Consider the following 21,093-nt stretch of genomic DNA (forward strand, 5'->3'; position numbering starts at 1 on the left):
CCACCCACCTGGTCCTCCCAGAGTACTAGGATTATAGGCATGAGCCACTGCACCTGGCCAGGGGCAGTTTCTTTTTTCTTTTTTCGGGGGTGGGGGGACACCCTTGGTAGAGTGCTGTGGCGTCACAGCTCACAGCAACCTCAAACTCTTCAGCTTAAGCAATTCTTTTGCCTCAGCCTCCCAAGTAACTGGGACTACAGGTGCCCACAACACCCAGCTATTTTTTGTTGCTGTTGTTGTAGTTGTCGTTGTTTAGCAGGCCCAGGCCAGCTTCAAACCCGCCAGTCCTGGTATATGTGGCTGGCGCCCTAACCACTGAGCTATGGGTGCCACACCAAGGGGCAGTTTCTTAAAAAGTTAAAACATTGAATTAACACAGCAGTTCTATTTCTAGATAATTCCACTTTAGAGAAATGCAAAAATGTAAAAACTTGTAAATAAATTTTCATGGCAGTATTTATAATAGTCAAAAAGTAGCAACAACCTACAATAGCAGTGAGCGAATGAATAAAAAAATTGGTTTATTCATACAATGAAAGATTGCTCTTTGAAAATGTTATAATGCTAAGTTATAGAAGCCAGTCACACAAGGCCACATGTCTACTACTTCACTAATAGGAAGTGTCCAGAATAGGCACATCTTTTTTTTTTTTTTTTTTGTAGAGACAGAGTCTCACTTTATGGCCCTGAGTACAGTGCCGTGGCCTCACACAGCTCACAGCAACCTCCAACTCCTGGGCTTAAGCGATTCTCTTGCCTCAGCCTCCCGAGTAGCTGGGACTACAGGCGCCCGCCACAATGCCCGGCTATTTTTTGGATGCAGTTTGGCCGGGGCCGAGTTTGAACCCAGCGCCCCTGGTATATGGGGCCAGTGCCCTACTCCTTGAGCCACAGGTGCCGCTCCTTTCATAGAATTCTTCTTTTTTTTTTTGCGGTTTTTGGCCAGGGCTGGGTTTGAACCCACCACCTCCGGCATATGGGGCCGGTGCCTTACTCCTTTGAGCTACAGATGCCACCCTACATTAGGTGTTTCCAGAAGCTGGGGCTGGGAGGGGAAATGGAGAGTGACTACAGTCAGATAAGTTTTTTCTGGAGTGATGAAGATGTCTAAAATTAGATTGTGGTGGCTGGGCACAGTGGCTCACACCTGTATATATTCCTAGCACTCTGGGAGGCTGAGGTGGGTGGATTGCTTGAGCTCAGGAGTTCAAGACCAGCATGAGCAAGAGTGAGATCTTGTCTCTACTAAAAGTAGAAAAACTAGCCATGTCTGGTGGACGCCTGTAGCCCCAGCTACTATAGAGGCTGAGGCAAGAGAATTGCTTGAACCCAAGGGTTTGAGGTTGATGTGAGCCGTGGCACTCTAGCAAGGGCAACAAAGTGAGACACTGTCTCAAACAGAAACAAAAAGTAAAAAAGAAAATGAGATAGTGGTTATAATTGCTTAAGTCTGTGAATATACTAAAATCTAATGAGTTATAAACTTTAAAATGGTGAATTTTATGGTAGATGAATTTTATATCTTAACAAAGCCTTTATTAAAATGAAGAGAGTGGTTTGAATAGCACTTGCCTTCTTGTCCTATAACTTATGGTGGAATAAGCATCTTTTCTATGCTTTGGAGAGTTGTCAAACCCCCTGTAAGTTTGGATCAGCTTCTAGCATTTTATCTTTTGGGCTTTCAGTGTCATGAAATACTGAGAGTTCCTTTGCTGTCAAGTTTTTGCCAGCATTACTTCCTCTGGGGTATCTTATACTTTTCTCATTTATGTTGCTAATTTGCCTTCACTAAGTTCCTGTGCCTGTATATCTGTGAAGTCCTTAATGTTGACAGTACCAAGCCGATGACCAGTCAGCTTTCTTATTTAACTCCATTGATGTTTAATCTTTTTTTTTTTTTTTTAAGAAAGAGTCTCACTGTGTTGCCCTCAGGAGAGTGCTGTGGCATCACAGCTCACAGCAACCTCAAACTCTTGGCCTTAAGAGATTCTCTTGCCTCAGCCTCCCAAGTAGCTGGGACTACCAGTGCCTGCCACAGTGCCTGGCTATTTATTTTTTGGTTGCAGTTGTCATTGTTGTTTAGCTGGCCCAGGCCAGGCTCAAACCTGTAGCTTCCATGTATGTGGCCGGCACCCTACTCACTGAACTACGGGTGCTGAGCCTTAATGTTTTATTTTATCTTCATTTCTAACACCAACACTATTCATTTCTATGGGGTACTTTTATTAACTTCATTGGTCAGTTACTTCGTTTGATTATTCTTTTTTGTAACTCATCATGTGTTTTTATCACTGGAAAATGGGGACAATGGGACCACACATCATACTGTGTGTAGGTGAACTAAACAAACAGATGAGAGTAGATTTTGAAAGAAGAATTGTGATTGGTCGCCGATCATGATGTTCTGTTATTTTTGTTAGAATATGTAGAATGAGGAACTAGAAATTAAGTTTATACTTTATGCAGTTGCATTTATTATGTAGTTGCAACTGAAAGTTGAGCTGTGTTGTTGGGGAATTGGTATTATTTAACTGTACTGTGGTATCTGAAATACATGCATACTGGAATCATGCAAAGCAGGGAATGCTTGTACTATCCTATTTAGTTTCTCAGAATAATTATTAGACTATAAGCATTCTAATAAATAAAGGAGAGAAGAAAAAATTTGTATTGAAAGTATCTAAGGCTTAGTGTTCCATTAAAAATTTTTCCTAATAGTATCTCAAATTATTATATATTTATTACTTCTTCTGTCTTTGATTTTTGTAGGAAGTTGGTATGCCAGCAGATTATGTAAATAAGCTTGCTAGAATGTTTCAGGACATAAAAGTATCTGAAGATTTGAACCAAGCTTTTAAGGAAATGCACAAAAATAATAAATTGGCTTTACCAGGTATTATTTTATAATTACATATATGTATATATTTTCAAACTTTTAGGAAAAGAGTATCTTTGTTTTCTAATAAGTTAAAAATAAATGTCAGGGTAATTATTCAATATATGTATGTATTTGGGAAACAAAAAATAAATAAATAAATGTCAGCAACAACCCAAGATGTCATGATGACCTTATTCCTTAGAGACAGCTATCAAAGCATAATGTTAGATTTATAGATTCTTATTTTGAAACAAAGGAAACTTTTAATAAAATCTTTACAGTCTTGTTTTTTTTTTTCATTAAAGCTTACTCTGTATTATTTATTTTTAATTTCATCCATTGGCACGATTATTAACTATATTTCCTGTTATTCTTGACTATAGCTGATTCAGTTAATATAAAAATTCTGAATGCTGGTGCTTGGTCAAGAAGTTCTGAGAAAGTCTTTGTCTCACTTCCTACTGAACTGGAGGACTTGATACCTGAAGTAGAAGAATTCTACAAAAAAAATCATAGTGGTAGAAAATTACATTGGCATCATCTCATGTCAAATGGAATTGTAAGTAGATGGTGTCACTTTGAGTGTAATTGGCAAATCTTCACATAAAAGTTACTTAAACAAAGCAGATTTTTTTGTCTCTCTTACATATAAAAGTTTGAGCAGGATTAACGATTCTGTTCCATGCAGTTTTGGGGGACATGGGCTTTTAGCTGCACAATCAAGGTTTAGGCATTGCCCTTGTCTGCAATACAGGTCATTCTTCCTGTGTCATTCTTCCCTACTGTGTCATTCTTCCTGCCAAGCGGAAGGGAGAGGAGAGTGTGCTTGCGCCTTCCTTTAAAGGCAGATTGTACGTGTCCAAGTTCCCCCACCACTTCCATTGGCCAGAACTCAGTCTCATGGCCACATGTTCTTACAGGGAAAGCTGGGAAATGAGTTTGTATTCTGAATAGTCATTAAAGTCTGATAAAAATTTTTATTACCATGAAAGAAGAGACAGAATGGATAACTACAGCTTTTTTCACATATTAGCTCATGTCATAGACATTATATTAGATGGTAGTCATCATGAAGAGATTCTTGATTATTAGAAACCTGTTTTATCTATTACAGATAACATTTAAGAATGAAGTAGGTCAATATGATTTGGAGGTAACCACGTTTCAGCTGGCTGTGTTGTTTGCATGGAACCAAAGACCTAGAGAGAAAATAAGCTTTGAAAATCTCAAACTTGCAACTGAACTCCCTGATGCTGAGCTCAGAAGGACTTTATGGGTTGGTTGGTTTTGTTTTTTGCTTGTAAACTGTATCCTCTCATATAGCAGAAAATAACTTGATTGGTTTATAATATATTTTTTTAATTCATAACACTCTTCAAAATGATTTTGTAACCAATAAAAATATACTAATGAATATTTATGGAAAAAAGAAATTGAAAATAGATGAGTTACCGTGACAGAGAAACCCCCCCAAAAAAAGGAGATTCTCTTAATTTCATATTAATTAATTAAAAGGAGAATCTCTTAATCTTATATTACCTGTGACAAATGCGATGAAAGATAGGCATTTTTTTATACATGTATGTTTAAAAGAGTATGTTTAAAAATTTTATGATGAACAAAAACTTAAAGGTTAGAACATTTTGGCCTCCGGCTTATAACTCTGTTCCATAGACTTAGTAAGTTCCAAAACAAACGACTGCCTTCGGAAGACATAGCTGGTTTATAACTTGCAGGTAGTGTTTGTTATAGTCTATGTGACCCATCCCATTTCTTGTCCTACTGTAAAGAGAGTGTTTATTGCTTCCTCATAACTTTTCCTCTTCTCTTTCCTCATTATGAATTTATATTGTTACAGTCATAGAAGTATCAAGTAGATATTCTGAATTTGTGATTATACCCTTTCTTGCCTATGTTAGTTATGTTGGAGAATATCAGAATCCTATACCGTTGATCAATGCTAATGGTTCTCTCTTTGTCCTCAGTCTTTAGTGGCTTTCCCAAAGCTCAAACGGCAAGTTTTATTGTATGAACCTCAAGTCAACTCACCCAAAGACTTCACAGAAGGTACCCTCTTCTCAGTGAACCAGGAGTTCAGTTTAATGTAAGCTTTATATTGATCTAAAATAAAAATATCTTGTTTGAATTTTAGTGCTTTGCTTTTAGCAAAATAATTACTTTCCTTGTGTGATATTTAAAACATAACTGTATACTGTTGTCACTCTATATTTTGTCATTTAGTTATTTATTGAAAAAATGAATCGGAGATATTTACTTCTTTACTGTATCTTTCATGGATATATCTGTATTCTTTTTCTTTTTTTTTTTTTGTAGAGACAGAGTCTCACTTTATGGCCCTCGGTAGAGTGCCGTGGCCTCACACAGCTCACAGCAACTTCCAACTCCTGGGCTTAAGTGATTCTCCTGCCTCAGCCTCCCGAGTAGCTGGGACTACAGGCGCCCGCCACAACGCCCGGCTATTTTTTGGTTGCAGTTTGGCCGGGGCCAGGTTTGAACCCATCACCCTCGGTATATGGGGCCAGCGCCCTACCGACTGAGCCACAGGCGCCGCCCTCTTTTTCTTTCTTGCTTTTTCTTTTTTCTTTTCTTTTTTTGAGGTAGAGTCTTACTTTGTCACCCTTAGGAGAGTGCCGTGGCATCATAGCTCACAGCAACCTCAAACTCTTGGGCTCAAGCAGTTCTCTTGGCTCAGCCTCCCATGCAGCTGGGACTACAGGTGCTGGCCACAATGCTCAGCTATTTTTAGAGATGGAGTCTTGCTCTAGCTCAGGCTGGTCTGGAACCCATGAGCTCAGGCAGTCCACCTGCCTCAGCCTCCCAGAGTGCTGGGATTATAGGCGTGAGCTACCTCGCCCGGCCTGCTTTTTATTTTTAAATTAAGCACTAAACTTTATTCAAAGCATTTTTTCCTTTAGATGCAATAAGATGATAATGCTTAATTTTAACTTAGTATCTTCAGTTAGCTGACCAGTTTCATGGCAATGTAAGTTATATTTATTTTGTTATTACAGGGAAGTATAGTTACTCATATTTTGTTTTTTTCTTTTGTCTTTTTTTTTTTTTTTTGCAGTTTTTTGCTAGGGCTGGGTTTGAACCTGCCACCTCCGGCATATGGGGCCAGCGCCCCACTCCATTGAACCACAGGTGCTGCCCATTACTCATATTTTGTTAAGAGGGGTTGTATCATGTTTAAAGGAAATGATAAGAGTTTATTTTAAAGTTACATGTTGATTATTTGTTACTTTTCTTTTAAACAGTTCTTGATGCTAATTTTTAGAATATTTTGAAATTTTTTTCTAAGCCATTGTTGCAGCAATATGATGTTTAAAGCTTTTTCACTATAAAATATTTGGTTCAATTTTTTTATAGAAAAAATGCAAAAGTTCAGAAAAGGGGTAAAATCAACTTGATTGGACGCTTGCAGCTCACTACAGAAAGGATGAGAGAAGAAGAGAATGAAGGGATAGTGCAACTAAGAATATTAAGAACCCAGGTTTGTAATATTGACAGAATGTCTACATTTTGAAAAGCCTTAGGGGTTTTTTGTAAACTTTTTTTTTTTTATTTAAAAGCATGTAGGTATTCAGGCTTTTAAAAAATGAGCTAATTTTTATTTTATTAGAATTTAAAAATGATATAGATAGAAATCTCTTACCTGCTGAAAGGGTTATCTATCTGTTCGACTGGGTGGCTGCCCATTGACTCTGATCTATTAGTTAAATAAATCCTTGGTTTTTGTTTTAGGTTATGTCTCCTTATAACCCCACCTGAATCTCAGCAACAAATCACAGTAGGGTTGAAGTATAGTACAACCTCTGTAAATTGACCACACAAAGGACTGTAAAAAACTGGTCAACATACGGAGGTGTTCAGCATCAGGAACTGGACCTGCTGTACTGAAACATACATGTTGTGCATGTCCAATCTGTGAAAATTAAGTCACCTTAAGGAGGTGGTCTACTATGGTGGTTCTACTGTATTTAAAATTATATTCCATTGTAACATGAAATTAGGAAATTTTTATTTGGAACCAGAGAAGTTCTCTAATATCCATTCTTTCTCTTAAATATAATTTAAGCGGCCGGGCATGGTGGCTCACGCCTGTAATCCCAGCACTATGGGAGGCTGAGGTGGGACGATTGCTTGAGCTCAGAAGTTTTAGACTTGTTTGAGCAAGAGTGAGACCCCAACTCAATAAAAAAAAAAAAAAAAATGAAAAACCCAGTTGGGCACTGCGGCAAGCCACCATGCCTCGCTGAGAAATAGTTGTTTTAAAACTAAGTTGTTCCAGCCTGAGCCATAGCAAGACTTCATCTCTAAAAATAACTGGGCATTATAGTGGGCGCCTGTAGTCCCAGCTGTTTGAGAGGCTGAGACAAGAGAATTGCTTAAGCCCAAGAGTTGGAGATTGCTGTGAGTTGTGACTCAACGGCACTCTACAAGGGCGACAAAGTGAGACTGTGTCTCCAAAAAAAAAGTTGTTCAACTTTTATCATTATTATTACTTTATTACTTTTTACCATACTCGGTAGAGTGTCATGGCATTACAGCTCACAGCAACCTCTAATTCCTGGGCTTAAGTGATTCTCTTTGTCTCAGCCTCCCAAGTAGCTGGGACTACAGGCGCCCGCCACAATGCCTGGCTATTTTTTTGTAGCAGTTTGACTGGGGCCGGATTTGAACCCACTACCCTCGTTATATGGGGCCAGCGCCCTACCCACTGAGCTACAGGCACCACCCCAACTTTTATTATTTTTATTTAATATTATTTAAAACTTCTGGACAGTGCAATAAAATATGAAATACGAGGAAAATATTAAAATTTTGTATTATAGATCATACGACAAAGTAGTAGAGAAAAGATGAATAAATAAAAGCTAATTGCCTTTCCATGTAACGATAAGTAAGGGGAAAATAAAATGAGGAACCGTAAAATGCATTGTTTTTTTTTTTTAAGTACTGAGTAGGACCTGTATGGAGAGAACATGACCTTTTACTGAGAAATTCAGAAGGATATTTGAATAAATAGACAAAAGCTCTTTTTTAAAGTTGTCAAAATTTCAAGTTATAATTTACATACAATGGAATGCACATTGCAAAGTGTAATGTTAAGTGATTTGTAATAAATGCACATACCTATTTAAGATACAGAACATTTCCATCACTACAATAATTTCCCCAGCCAATCTTCTCCTCAGCCCCAGCTGATTCTTAACGCCATTGCTTAGTTTTGCTAGTTTAGGTCTTCATATAACTAAAATCAGACAGTATGTAGTCTTAACCTTATGCAATACCATATTCTTTCATGATAAGGTTGACTGACATAAAAAGTCAGTTTTTCCCATATTAATTCCAAGTTCATTAAATTTCATATGAAATTCAGTGGTTTAATGACTAGGAAGAGTGAAAAAACTTAGGAATACTATTGAAATTTTACAAATTGATTCTCAGTTTTATCAGAATAAATAGATGATGAAAGTGATTGAGAAACTTAAAAAAATAAGAATAAAGTGTTGGTGGTGGTGAAACTTGCCCTGCCAGATGTTGAAATGTACTAAAATATGTACAAAAATAAAACAGTGTGAAAAAATAAATAAATAAAATAGTGCGGCAAGAAGATGGCTTACTTGAAGAAAATAATGGGACTTAAACCTAAAGTATATATTGCAGAAAGGAAGGAAGCTATAAGAGAGTAAAAAATAATAATAATAAAACCTAAAGTATAGGCAGACTTAAGCAATATAGGAAATAATTTCCATAACCCATAGAAAGGGAATGGATTATTCATTAAGAGGTATTGGAAATTTTTACTGTGGGAAAAGTGAGGATATAGTTTATAGATTTAATTCCAGACAAATTAATGAGTTGAAATGTGTAATGGGATGGCAGTTGTAACTGGGTTCTTGCTCTTGGTAAGCATGGCGTAGTTTATCTGTCCCCTTTGAGAATTTGGCTTTCTATTATACATACCAATACTGTAGTAGATGAACTTATGGTTTATTTTTTTTCCAATTGGTAGGCCATGTGGCTCCTTTCTGCTCCAACTGCCTTACCCTGCTCTGTGTGGACCTTGGTCTACAAGACACACTGTCATCCTCTGTTATTGCAGGATCACCCTACCCTGGAAGGAAAGGCCTTATAGCGGGCCATTAGCTGTGAACTCTGTGACATGTGGGAACTGTGGGAGAGTCGAGAGTGCAGATTATCTCCATCATATTATGCCACTCTTTAAGTGACCTCCAGCACATCAAATGGGGACCAGGGCCAGAGCGTCTCTGTTTTCCTCTTAGATTCTTTAACACAGTCACCACCTTCCCCTCTACCAAAGCTAGATGAGGAAATATTAGGACATTTACAAATGTTTCTACTGGGCCAGGCGAGGTGGCCCATGCCTGTAATCCTAGCACTCTGGGAGGCTGAGGTGGAAGTATTGCTTGAGCTCTGGAGTTTGAGACCAGCCTGAACAAGAGTGAGACCCCATCTCACTAGCCAGGCATCATGATGGGGGCTTGTCGTCCCTGCTACTTGGGAGGCTGAGGCAAGAGGATCTCTTGAGCCCAAGAGTTTGAGGATACTGTGAGAGCTACGATGACACCACGCACACTACTACCTAGGGCTACAGAGTATGATTTTATCTCAAAAAAAAAGAAGCAGCAGCAGCATTGCTAGAATTTTAGTAATTGATTATATTCAGGTGAGGACACCAGTTCTTCAGCCAAAAACAAAAATACAAATTAATGTTCAAGTGCCTGAAAGGACAGACTTTCCCTCTTCTTTCAATCAGACCTTTGACGTAAATCCCAGTTGATGATCTGTGATCAAGAACCTGGTATCTGAATATATTGAGGGTGAGAGGAATTCACTTGAACTTTAATGTTAATGAAGAGGTTGTCATGTCTATACAAGAGAAGTTGAAGGTATTTTTCTCTTGGCCTGGCTCCAAGCCTATTGATTTATGGCAAAATTCCATTTTAAATTTTAAAATCAAATGTTTCTTCTTTTTCTCTTTTCATATTTCTTTTTTAATAAATTCTAATCTCCACCAAGACAGATGCCTTTTGATGGCTAAAGAGAGGGCTTATACTGGAAAAGGTAAAAAAGGATATTTAACAGTTTTCAAATAACCCCTTTTATAAGGTTAGTAGCAATTAAATTATCAAGGAAAATGTCGATAAAATGGAAAATATCCTTTTAGAAAGTTGAAGCGTATAATTGCTGAGTGTGGTGTCTCACGCCTATAATCCTAGCACTCTGGGAGGCTGAAGTGAGAGGATAAGTAGTCAGGAGTTCAAGATCAGCCTGAGCAAGAGCAAGACCCTATCTCTGTAAAAAATAGAAAAATTCACCTACAATCCCAGGTACTTGAGGCTTGAGGCAGGAGGATCACTTAGTCTATGAGTATATGAGATTGCAGTAAGCTATGCACTCTATCCGTGGCAACAAAACAAGACTCTGTCTCCAATAAAAAAAAAAAATTAATTGGATCAATACAAACTGAAGGTAATATTTATAGCAACTATAATTTATTAATTTGGTAAATATATAAAGATTATACTTACTGATTTTTGTTTTTATTTTTTTCTTTTTATCGAGATAGGGTCTCGCTCTTGGTCAGGCTGGTCTCGAATTCCTGAGCTTAAGCAATCCACCTGCCTTGGCCTCCCAGTGTGCTAGGATTATAAGCATGAGCCACTGTGCTAGCCCTTACTGATTTTTAAAACACCAGGCCAGGCATCATGGCTCATGCCTGTAATTCTAGCACTCTGGGAGGCCAAAGCTGGAGGATCCCTTGAGGTCAGGAATTCAAGACTGGCCTGAGCAAGAGCAAGACCCTGTCTCTACTAAAAATAGAAAAATTAGCTGGACATTGTGGTAGGCACCTTCCTTAGTCCCAGCTACTTGGGAGGCTAAGGCAGGAGAATGCCTTGAGCCCAGGAGTTTTGAGGTTGCTCTGAGTTAGGCTCATGCCATGGACAGCAGAATGAGATTCTGCCTCAGAAAAATTTTTAAAAAAGGTGCCTCTGCTACCACACAAAGAAATAACTGAATATAAGGGGAACATTACATATAAGGATTTTATTGCATTTTAATTCATGTTCATATATATGAATTAATTCATATATTTTAAGAATGTGCAAGGTATAAGAAAAAAAGGAATTAAAGGAAATATGGGGCGGCACCTGTTGCTCAGTGGGTAGGGCGCTGGTCACATATACCGAGGCAGACGGATTTGAACCTAACCCAGGCCTACTAAACAGCAATGACAACTGCAACAACAACAAAAAGTAGCCGGGCGTTGTGGTGGTCTCCTGTAGTCCCAGCTACTCGGAAGGCTGAGGCAAGAGAATCTCTTAAGCCCAGGAGTTAAGAGGTTGCTGTGAGTTGTGAGGCCATAGCACTTTACCAAGGGCGATATAGTGAAACTCTGTCTCAAAAAAAAGAAAATACCTTGTAACAGTAGGTGTGGTTTTCTTTCAGCAGAGAAGCTATGAGGGATTTTCCTTTTTTCTTAATCTTTTAAAATTTCTATGACAAGCAGATTTTCTTATATGGGGAGTAGAAAAAAAGATACTTTTATTTGTTAAGTAAAAGGCACTGGTCTCAAGATTAATCCTTTAGGGATTGTTACTCCTTTGGGTAGATGTTAGATAGAGAATGCCTTTACTTGTATTTAAGATATTTAATATATTAATACTCTCTCATTTTTATTTTTTTGTTTTAGGAAGCTATCATACAAATAATGAAAATGAGAAAGAAAATTAGTAATGCTCAGCTGCAGACTGAATTAGTAGAAATTTTGAAAAACATGTTCTTGCCACAAAAGAAAATGATAAAAGAGCAGATAGAGTGGCTGATCGAGCACAAGTACATCCGAAGAGATGAGTCCGACATCAACACCTTCATCTACATGGCGTAACCTTGAATACCATCGACAAAAGTGCGTGGGCAGAAAGTTTCAACAGTTTGTGCTGGAGAAAGGTTTATTTGGACTTTGATTACATAAATAATCTCTGCCTTACCTTACAGAGCAACTCTATTTTGCCAATCACAGTAGTTAGCATGGTGGCGTTCCCTTCATGTTGCACACTCTTTAACAGCATGCTGTTTTGTGGAGAAACTTGCATTCATGAAGAGCCCTTTATGAACTTTTAAAAGTAAATTTGATTTATACCCACCGGGAGAAATATAGTTGGGAAGGGTTGAGGGCGGGGTTCTTGTTGCTTTTTTTCCTCTCTTAGAAAAATGTACTTGCACAAGGAAGGATTTTCAGATATTCATGCACTGAAAAATACTGTTATCTTTTGTTCTTAAAAAATGCAATTAAAACTAGAAATAGCACTGTTGGTTTCTTTTTGAAAAGAGTGAGCTGATCAGTGCAACATTGGGAAAGCGCAGATACAGGCGAGAAGTATTTAAGAATATCAAATTGTTTGTTCAAACACTGCTTCAGTATAGTAACTGGATTTTAATGGTGACCTAAAAATGGTATTAAATATTTCTAACTTACAAATGTTGGGTTTCTTTAAGTAGGAGACTGCTGTTTTAGCTGTTTGTTGTTAAATGATGAGGTGTTTTTTGTTTTATTTTTTTTTTAATCTTACATGGCTGGGCAGCTTGTTTTGAAAAAGTGAAGCTTATGTTAATTGTTGCTTCAACTGTTAAAAAAAAATTATGGAGATAGCTAGGTCATTATGATTGCAGAGTCAAAATAGCGAAACAAACGTATTAAGTGTGTTTATTAACACACTTAATATTTATATACCTAATATTTATTATGCATATCTAAATTTATTAAAAACAATGCAGAGATCTCCTGCTCTGATATAATACAGTTATGTAACTGATCTCTTAATCTGTAGTGTAGAACTATTTTGGTATTTTGAAGTCTCATGATTAGGGATTTATAGCCTCAGGTTTCCAGAAAGAAAGACATTTCTCTTTTAAAAGGTCATAATTAAGTCATCAGTCACCTAGAAGGAAGAGAAAAAACACAAGACCTGAAAAGCATAAGCAAAATTGCTGCAATCTTAATATGAGCAGTAAACTTGCCAAATATATGTACATATATATTTATATATTTTAAAAATAAACATTTTTAAAATGTTCAGAAGGCAACATTTACCATGTTCCTTTCAGTCAATCCAAAGTAGCAACTTACAAGTTGCTGGCAACTGAATAACCCAGAGTAGTAGAAATGTTAAGACTTGAGGACTTGAACAATTTAAAAGAGAACAATTTATTCCCCATTGGGAAACGATGCCTCAACATGCATTTTTACTCATTGTGGTGCACGTTTCAAATTTTCTTGCAAATTATTTTATATCTTGTTTGATGTTAAGTAATATTTCTATAGGAAACGGAGTGCAGAAAGGCATTCAGTATTACATTACAGCAGAGTGCTTCTAGGAACATTGCGTAGAATCTGTACCCAACCTCGAGGCTTTGTGAGCTGCCTGCTAGAAAGGAAAATAAATTTAAAACATTTAAGGTTTTGCTGATTACAGCTATATATCTGTTCTGAAACTCATAGGAAATTGGAATTTGGTTTATAATTTAAAATCTGAATGCATCTTTAAGGTAGCATATGTCAATTACTAGAACAAGTATATTGTGATGAATTAAACTAAAATTAGTGCTCACTGTCTTCTCTAATTAGATGACTGCTAACAAAGGGTAAATTTGAAATTTAGAAGAGAGAGTTTGTGTCTGACAGATAGTTTGGTATTGGCATGTCTGCTTGTCCTGCTACAAGAATGCCAAAGGAAGAAACAATGGGAGGAACAATTACAGGCCATTTTTTAAAATTTAGGATTTGTTGTTTTAAACCTTAATTGTTCTCAGTAGTCTTTGGAATTTCTGATCTTTTTGGTCATTTAAGAATGAGAGCCATGATGTTTGATTTATAAAGGCAAATTTAATGCAAAAGTGGGTAACACTAAATCCATTGTGAAGTTTTCTATTAAATTTTATAACTTTTTTAATAGCTAATTATGTCCTAATTGTATTTTGGGGATTGAATAGCAGCAAATACTGTAACCTTACAGTTTTCATCACTTTTTTTGTTACATATACGAAAGTTTAACTACTTTTTGGTGTTTATGGGAAACCAATTTAGTTGACAAGGTGCCTATATTATTGTTGAATTTTCTTTTAATATTTTGACAATAGATTTGCTAGTTAAATAAAAGAATGAAAATATTACCAGCAGTTTGCTAAAGGTACAGAATCACAGTTAGTATCCTTTATCAGGTCTCTTGTCTACAAATGTGCACTTAAAATTAGTGCTATATGAGCAGGGAGGAAGCCTGATATAGTTAAGGGAAAAGAAAACACTCCCCCTAAAATATACATGCATATATATTTAATTTTTTATGATCAACGTGGCAATAGGATACTTCACAGGTTAACTTAAGCTTTGAACACTCATCTAAAGATGGGTGTGTCTGAAAAACATTAACCTTTGTTGCCATCTCATTGCCAGAATAAGTAGACATGAAAGGAAGTGAAAATGTGTAACAATTTTGATGCTTACTATGGAATAAACATTAGAACATTACTGCTCCAGTGATTTAATGAGGATCTTGAAATAAATTCTGAAGTCTTCCGATTTTTACATGTATTAGAGGGGTCCCTATTCTTTCAACTTGTTTAAGTCTCTTGCTCTTATTTTGTGCATAAATGTTAAAATTTCCAAAATGAAATGTTAGTTTTTCTTACTTTTACTTTTTATTAAATTTAATACAAAATACAACCCGAATAAAAAAGTTGTTTTAGTTAAAAAGTATTTTGCATTATTTGCAGTAGGATGTCATTAGTGCTGCTCAAGGGGCAAATTTTAAAACTTCAATTTGGGTGAAAGATTTGCTAGTTTTACAGAAAGATTTGCTATCTTAAACTCAAGCTTGTTTTTCTATTTTCATGTAAATGACTGGGATGCTGTCTTATAAATTCTTCCAAGGTCATGTTTGTGAAATAAACATCACATGAGCGCTTTCCTGTCATCTACACCATATGCCATCTGGAGTGTTGAACAAATTTGAGTTCCTAAGTTGTCATCTATCTTCATCTGGTCTATACAATTTTGAATGTGTGCCACTACATACTGAGATGATAATGCTGTACAATTTTAAATGGTAGCAGTTTCTGTATGCAGTAGGCTGAAATATTTTGATGAACTGCTTAATTTTTGGATTTTATTTTTTAAGTTGTATAATTTATTTTCTTGCAAAATAAAAATGTAATATAAAAGCTTTCACCTTTTCAGAAATGTTGATGTTCTACTATAAAATAATTCCTAAGAGTTTAAAATTTTTATAGGAGGTATGTTTCAACATGAAATAGTAAATTGCAGCCAGCCTTAGGAATCAGATGTATTAAAAAAAAAAAAAACACTTTTTATTTTAGATTCCTAAATTCTAGTTCAAAATGAAAGCAGTCAGAAATGTGGGTTTTCAACTGATAGCATGTGGTACCTGAAACAGGTCAAAAATTTCAAACCTGAAAATAAATTAATGCATTCATCATTCATTAATGCAGTTTAGATATGCCATATCATAACAAAATTCAAATTTTATACAAAGTAAAAAACAAATTATTTTACATTTGGATAATTTGAAAATTTGTGAAATACTTCTAAGCTAGTGACAATTTAGTAAATAATGTTAGGAAGATGGACAGTATGCTTGATAGCAAGTAGTTACTGATCAAGTGAGCAGTTTAATAATCAAAAAGCTGACTATAGGCCATACCCACTGATTTTTAAAACAATACCAGGATGGGCACAGGGGCTCACACTTGTAATCCTAGCACTATAGGAGGTTGAGACAGGAGGATTCCTTGAGCTCAGGTGTTCAAGACCAGCCTGAGCAAAAAAAGAGACCCTGTCTCTACTAAAAATAGAAAAATTAGCCTGGTATTGTGGGGAAAGTCTGTAGTTCTAGCTACTTGGGAGGTTGAGACAGGAAAATAGCTTGAACCCATTTAAGGGTTGCTCTAAGCTAGGCTAATGCCATGGCATTCTTGCCTGAGCAACAAAGTGAGACTCTTTCTAAAACAAAAAGGTGACTATAGAAAACTTGAATTGCATACAGGGACCTTAACCCATTTATTCTTTACCTTCCATTATTGGACTGGTAGTGACATGCAGTTACGTACATCCTACTGCTCTGGGTCATTACTGAGGTCTGATTTTTCACACATCTGCTTCTTGAGGGTACATGTTGTCACGTGGTACACAGAGTTAGTCACTGTTCTAGATACTGGCGTGCTGGGAGCTTGTCAAACAGTCATGCAAAGACTTGAGAAATTTCAACCTCTGACATAAATGGGTTAATTGCATAGGGAAACTCCATTTAAAAGAAATTTAAGGCCAGATGCCATGGCTCCTAGCACTTTAGGAGGAGGAAAGATCGGGCAGTGGCTGTGGCTCAGTGAGTAGGGTGCTGGCCCCATATGCCGAGGGTGGCGGGTTCAAACCCAGCCCCAGCCAAACTGCAACAACAACAACAACAACAACAAAAAAAAAATAGCCGGGTGCTGTGGCGGGCGCCTGTAGTCCCAGTGACTTGGGAGGCTGAGGCAAAAGAATCGCTTAAGCTCAGGAGCTAGAGGTTGCTGTGAGCTGTGTGATGCCATGGCACTCTACCAAGGGCCATAGAGTGAGACTCTGTCTCTACAAAAAAAAAAAAAAAAAAGGAGGAGGAGGAAAGATCCCTTGAGGCCAAGATTTTGATAACAGGCTGGGCAATATAGCAAGACCCCAGGATGCCATCTCTGCAAGATGCTAAAGAAAAATTAGCGGTGTGTGCCTGTTGTCTTAGCTACTGGAGATGCTGAGACAGTAGGATCCCTTGAGCCAGGAGTTTGAGGTTGCAATGAGCTACTATATCCTGGGAGACAGAGCAAGACCTTGTGTCAAGAAAGCAAAACCCTGAAACAGACTTACTGTTAAGTTTAAGCTTTTAGGCTCTCTTACTTGCACAGGCCCTTTCCAAGGCCCTGGGTGGGTCTCTAGGAGTTTTGTATTTGTAATTTTGTATTATTATTATTATTATTTTGTAGAAACAGTTTCACTCTATTGCCCTTGGTAGAGTGTGGTGGCATCACACAGCTCACAGCAACCTCCAACTCCTGGGCTTAGGGCAATTCACTTGCCTCAGCCTCTCGAGTTGACTTACAGGCACCCGCCACAATGCCCAGCTATTTTTTGCAGTTTGGCTGGGGCCAGGTTTGAACCCGCCACCCTCAGTGTATGGGGCCAGCGCCCTACCCATTAAGTCACAGGTGCCGCCTGTAATTTTGTATTATTATGTCTCCAAAGTATCAAGTTCAGGATCAAGACCTACCAAAACAAGGTAAAAAGAAATAAGTCTGGTGCAAAGTACTACTGAATGAATGAGAGCCTGTGTGCTTAAGGACAGAGTTCAAAGTTTTTAACGGGTGGGCTTTATTTCCAATTCCCCATTCTAGGCTATACAATCAAAATAATGGACATTTTTGTGTCATTGTACTGTTTTGACTAGTGTACAATGTGAGAAGTGATGATGGATGAGTTCTAGATTTTTGTGAACTGTCTTCATTCTGATTAAAGCAAAAGACGTACATGTAAAGATGTAAACAATTCTGTGTGTGAATTTAAAGGATTCACACAGCAAACGTTAAAATGCTTTAATAGTGAGATCCTAGAGTGAGTAAAGTGAGTATCAGTGTGCCCTGTGGATTGGCCATGGCCTAATGTCAGGAGTCAAGCCTAGATCTCTCCTACTTCTTGTTTGTCTAGAGAATGACAGAAGACTTCTGTGGCTGTTAATGGCTTTTACTATTTTCATTTTAATAAGGAAATGTATTAAGGATTACTGAGGTGGCTAATACTAATTACATTTTTCTTTAGCAGTGGTTGATGGTTGAAAGTGAGCAATAGAGGGCGGCACCTGTGGCTCAGTGAGCAGGGCGCTGGCCCCATATGCCGAGGGTGGCGGGTTCAAACCCAGCCCCGGCCAAACTGCAACAAAAAAATAGCCGGGCGTTGTGGTGGGCACCTGTAGTCCCAGCTACTCGGGAGGCTGAGGCAGGAGAATCGCCTAAGCCCAGGAGTTGGAGGTTGCTGTGAGCTGTGTGACACCACGGCACTCTACTGAGGGCAATAAAGTGAAACTCTGTCCCTACAAAAAAAAAAAAAAAAAGAAAGTGAGCAATAGAGGCTTGGCGCCTGTGGCTCAAGTGGCTAAGGCGCCAGCCACAGACCCCTGAGCTGGCGAGTTCGAATCCAACGTGGGCCTGCCAAACAACAATGATGGCTGCAACCAAAAAAGGCGTTGTGGCAGGCGCCTGTAGTCCCGACTACTTGGGAGGCAGGGGCAGGAGAATCACTTGAGCCCAGGAGTTGGAGGTTGCTGTGAGCTGTGATGCCACAGCACTCTACCCAGGGCAACAGCTTGAGGCTCTGTCTCGAAAGAAAAAAGAAAGTGAGCAATAGAAACCAGGAAGGCATAAGTCCAAGGAGATAACCAGCTTTGTACTTAGTTGGGCACAGTGTATCACCCATGTAATCCTAGCACTCTGGGAGGCCTAGGCAGAAAGATCACTTGAATTCAGAAGTTCGAAACCAGCCTGAGCAAGAGGGAGACCTCCCTATCTCTATTAAAAATAGAAAAATTAGCCAGGTATTGTGGGGCACACCTGTAGTCCCAGCTACTCAAGGGGCTGAGGCAAGAGGATCACTTCAGCCCAGAAGTTTGAGGTAGCTGTGAGCTGGGCTGATGCTGTGGCACTGTACCCTGGGCCACAGGATGAGAGAGTGTCTCATTAAAAAAAAAAAAAAAAGGCTCAGCGCCTGTAGCACAGTGGTTACGGCACCAGCCACATGCACTGAAGGTGGTACACCTTCAGTGAAGGTGAACCCACATACACTGGGTTCGAACCCAGCCTGGGCCTGCTAACCAACGATGACAACTGCAACAAAAAATAGCCAGGCATTGTGGTAGGTGCCTGTAGTCCCAGCTACTTGGGAGGCTGAGGCAAGAGAATCACTTGAGCCCAAGAGTTGGAGGTTGCTGTGATCTGTGATGCCACAGCACTCTACTGAGGGTGACATAGTGAGACTCTGTCTCAAAAAAAATAAATAAACAAGAAAAGTTGACACTCCTTTTTAAGAGACCACGATACAAGTGTGCCTTTAAGGAAGTGGAAGAGTGGAGCTTGAGAATGCTTTTACATGGTCCTTTTTCTGTGGCTGCTAAATGTGTGATTAAATTTTCTTTTCCCCTATTCTACCTTCCTTCATTCTCAGCGGATGATCTTGCTTTGAAAAAATAAGCAGAGAAAATAAGACCTCCACACATGAACTTTCACAAATTGCCTTTCTTTCAACTCTAAACCTCTAATAACGTACATCTTCATCTGCCCACATGTGACAGAGGAAGGCCAACTAGTTTACTCTTTTTGGAATCCCATCCTCTCCTGCTTCCTGTGTTTTGCTTCATAAATATCTACTTCTCCTAAACCTTTCAAACATTCTTTTTGTGTGTTTGTGTTTTAGAGATAGGATCTCTGTCACCCAGGATGGAGTGCAGTGGCCTCATAGCTTACCATACTCTCTGACTCCTGGCTGAATGTTTTCCAGACGTAGATAGTTGGCTCCATCTGGCCTCTGTGAGCCTGGCCCTGCCCTGGGAACTAGTCGTTCTTCCTTCACTTTGCTCTGTCCCTTTCCCTCCAGGCTAATAGTGTTTCTTGTGCTCCCCACAAATGCTTCCTGAGTAACCCCATCTCTATTTCTGGCTTCTGCTGAGATAGAGGGCTTCAGTTAGTATAGACATTTTAACAATATTGATGGATGGTTCCATCCACAAGTCACATGCCTAATCTCTTTAGCAAATGTCCAAACACACTTGGACATTTAACCTTCTTTAAATGTACTCTTTAACCTTCTTGTCCTTTGCAGTATAGCTAGGCTAAAAATTTTTCTTTTTTTTTCATTTTTCTAAAAATTTCAGATTAATATGAGGGTATAGCCATTATATAATTTACACATGACAGGTAAAAGTTGGAGTTTTAGTTATGTCCTATAGCCAGGGAGTGTGCCCTATATCCATGCATTGTACTCATTGGATGAGAAGCTACTGAACCCCTGCCTCCCTACCCCCTTCTTCAATTTATTTTTATTTTTTTTATTTATTTTTTTTTTTGAGACAGAGCCTCAAGCTGTCGCCCTGAGTAGAGTGTCATGGCATCACAGCTCACAGCAACCTTTAGCTCCTGGGCTTAAGCGATTCTCTTGCCTCAGCCTCCCAAATAACTGGGACTACAGGCGCCTGCCACAACACCCGGCTATTTTTTGGTTATAGTTGTCATTGTTGTTTGGCAGGCCTGGGCTGGGTTCGAACCACCAGCCTCAGTGTATGTGGCTGGCACCATAACCACGGTGCTACAGGGGCCAAACCTGTTGCTAAGATTTTATTATTTTTGCATTAATGTTCATTAATAATATCAGTATATAGCTTTATTGTTGTTGTGCCCTTTCCCAACTTTGGTATCAGGGTGATAATTGCTCTGTAGAAGGAGTTGGGAAGGATTCTTTCCTCCTCAATGTTATGCAGTAGATCCTGCAATATTGGTATCAGTTCTTCTTTGAAGGTTTGGTAGAATTCTGTTGTGAATCCATCTGGTCTGGCACTTTTTTTTTGTTGAAAGTTTTTTTTTTTTTTTTTGTTCCTTCAGTTTTGGAGCTTGAAATTGGTCTGTTCAAGAGTTGCTTATGTTGCTTCTTGGCTGGGTCTATGGAGATTGTGTGATTTCTGAAATTCGTCCATTTTCTCCATCTTTTCCAATTTCCAGGTGTAGAGATTTTTGTAGTATTCAGTGAAGATCTCTGTGGTATTGCTTATTTCTCCTTTTTGTTTTCTTATGGACTTTATTAGAGATTTCACTTATCTGTTTGTAGTTAATCTGGTCACAGGTGTATCAATTTTGTTCGTCTTTTCAAAGAACCAATTTTTTGTTTTGTTTTCCTCTGAATGATTCTTTTGTTCTTGATTTTGTTTAGTTCTGATCTGATTTTGGTCATTTCTTTTCTTCTACAATGTCTGAGATTGGATTGGTCTTCCTTTTCCAGTTCCTTAAGATGAGTCACTAGAGGGTGGCGCCTGTGGCTCAGGGAGTAGGGCGCCGGTCCCATATGCCGGAGGTGGCGGGTT

The 21,093-nt window shown here is 38.3% G+C and overlaps 1 protein-coding gene across 2 annotated transcripts in view; it reads left to right on the forward strand.

Moving 5' to 3' along the window:
- CUL5 (cullin 5) overlaps nt 1-15,148 on the forward strand; it is a 132,783-nt gene extending 117,635 nt beyond the window's left edge. For both annotated transcript variants that reach the window (XM_053593822.1, XM_053593823.1), the window contains 6 exons: nt 2,770-2,893; nt 3,262-3,437; nt 3,993-4,154; nt 4,864-4,982; nt 6,269-6,392; nt 11,622-15,148. In XM_053593822.1, coding sequence (XP_053449797.1) covers nt 2,770-2,893; nt 3,262-3,437; nt 3,993-4,154; nt 4,864-4,982; nt 6,269-6,392; nt 11,622-11,816 — 900 coding nt within the window. In that variant the 3' untranslated portion in view covers nt 11,817-15,148. The remainder of the gene's footprint in view (nt 1-2,769; nt 2,894-3,261; nt 3,438-3,992; nt 4,155-4,863; nt 4,983-6,268; nt 6,393-11,621) is intronic.
- Nucleotides 15,149-21,093: the final 5,945 nt, after the last annotated feature.

The sequence above is a fragment of the Nycticebus coucang genome, chromosome 6 (assembly GCF_027406575.1).
Source record: "Nycticebus coucang isolate mNycCou1 chromosome 6, mNycCou1.pri, whole genome shotgun sequence".
NCBI classification, from domain to species: domain Eukaryota; kingdom Metazoa; phylum Chordata; class Mammalia; order Primates; family Lorisidae; genus Nycticebus; species Nycticebus coucang.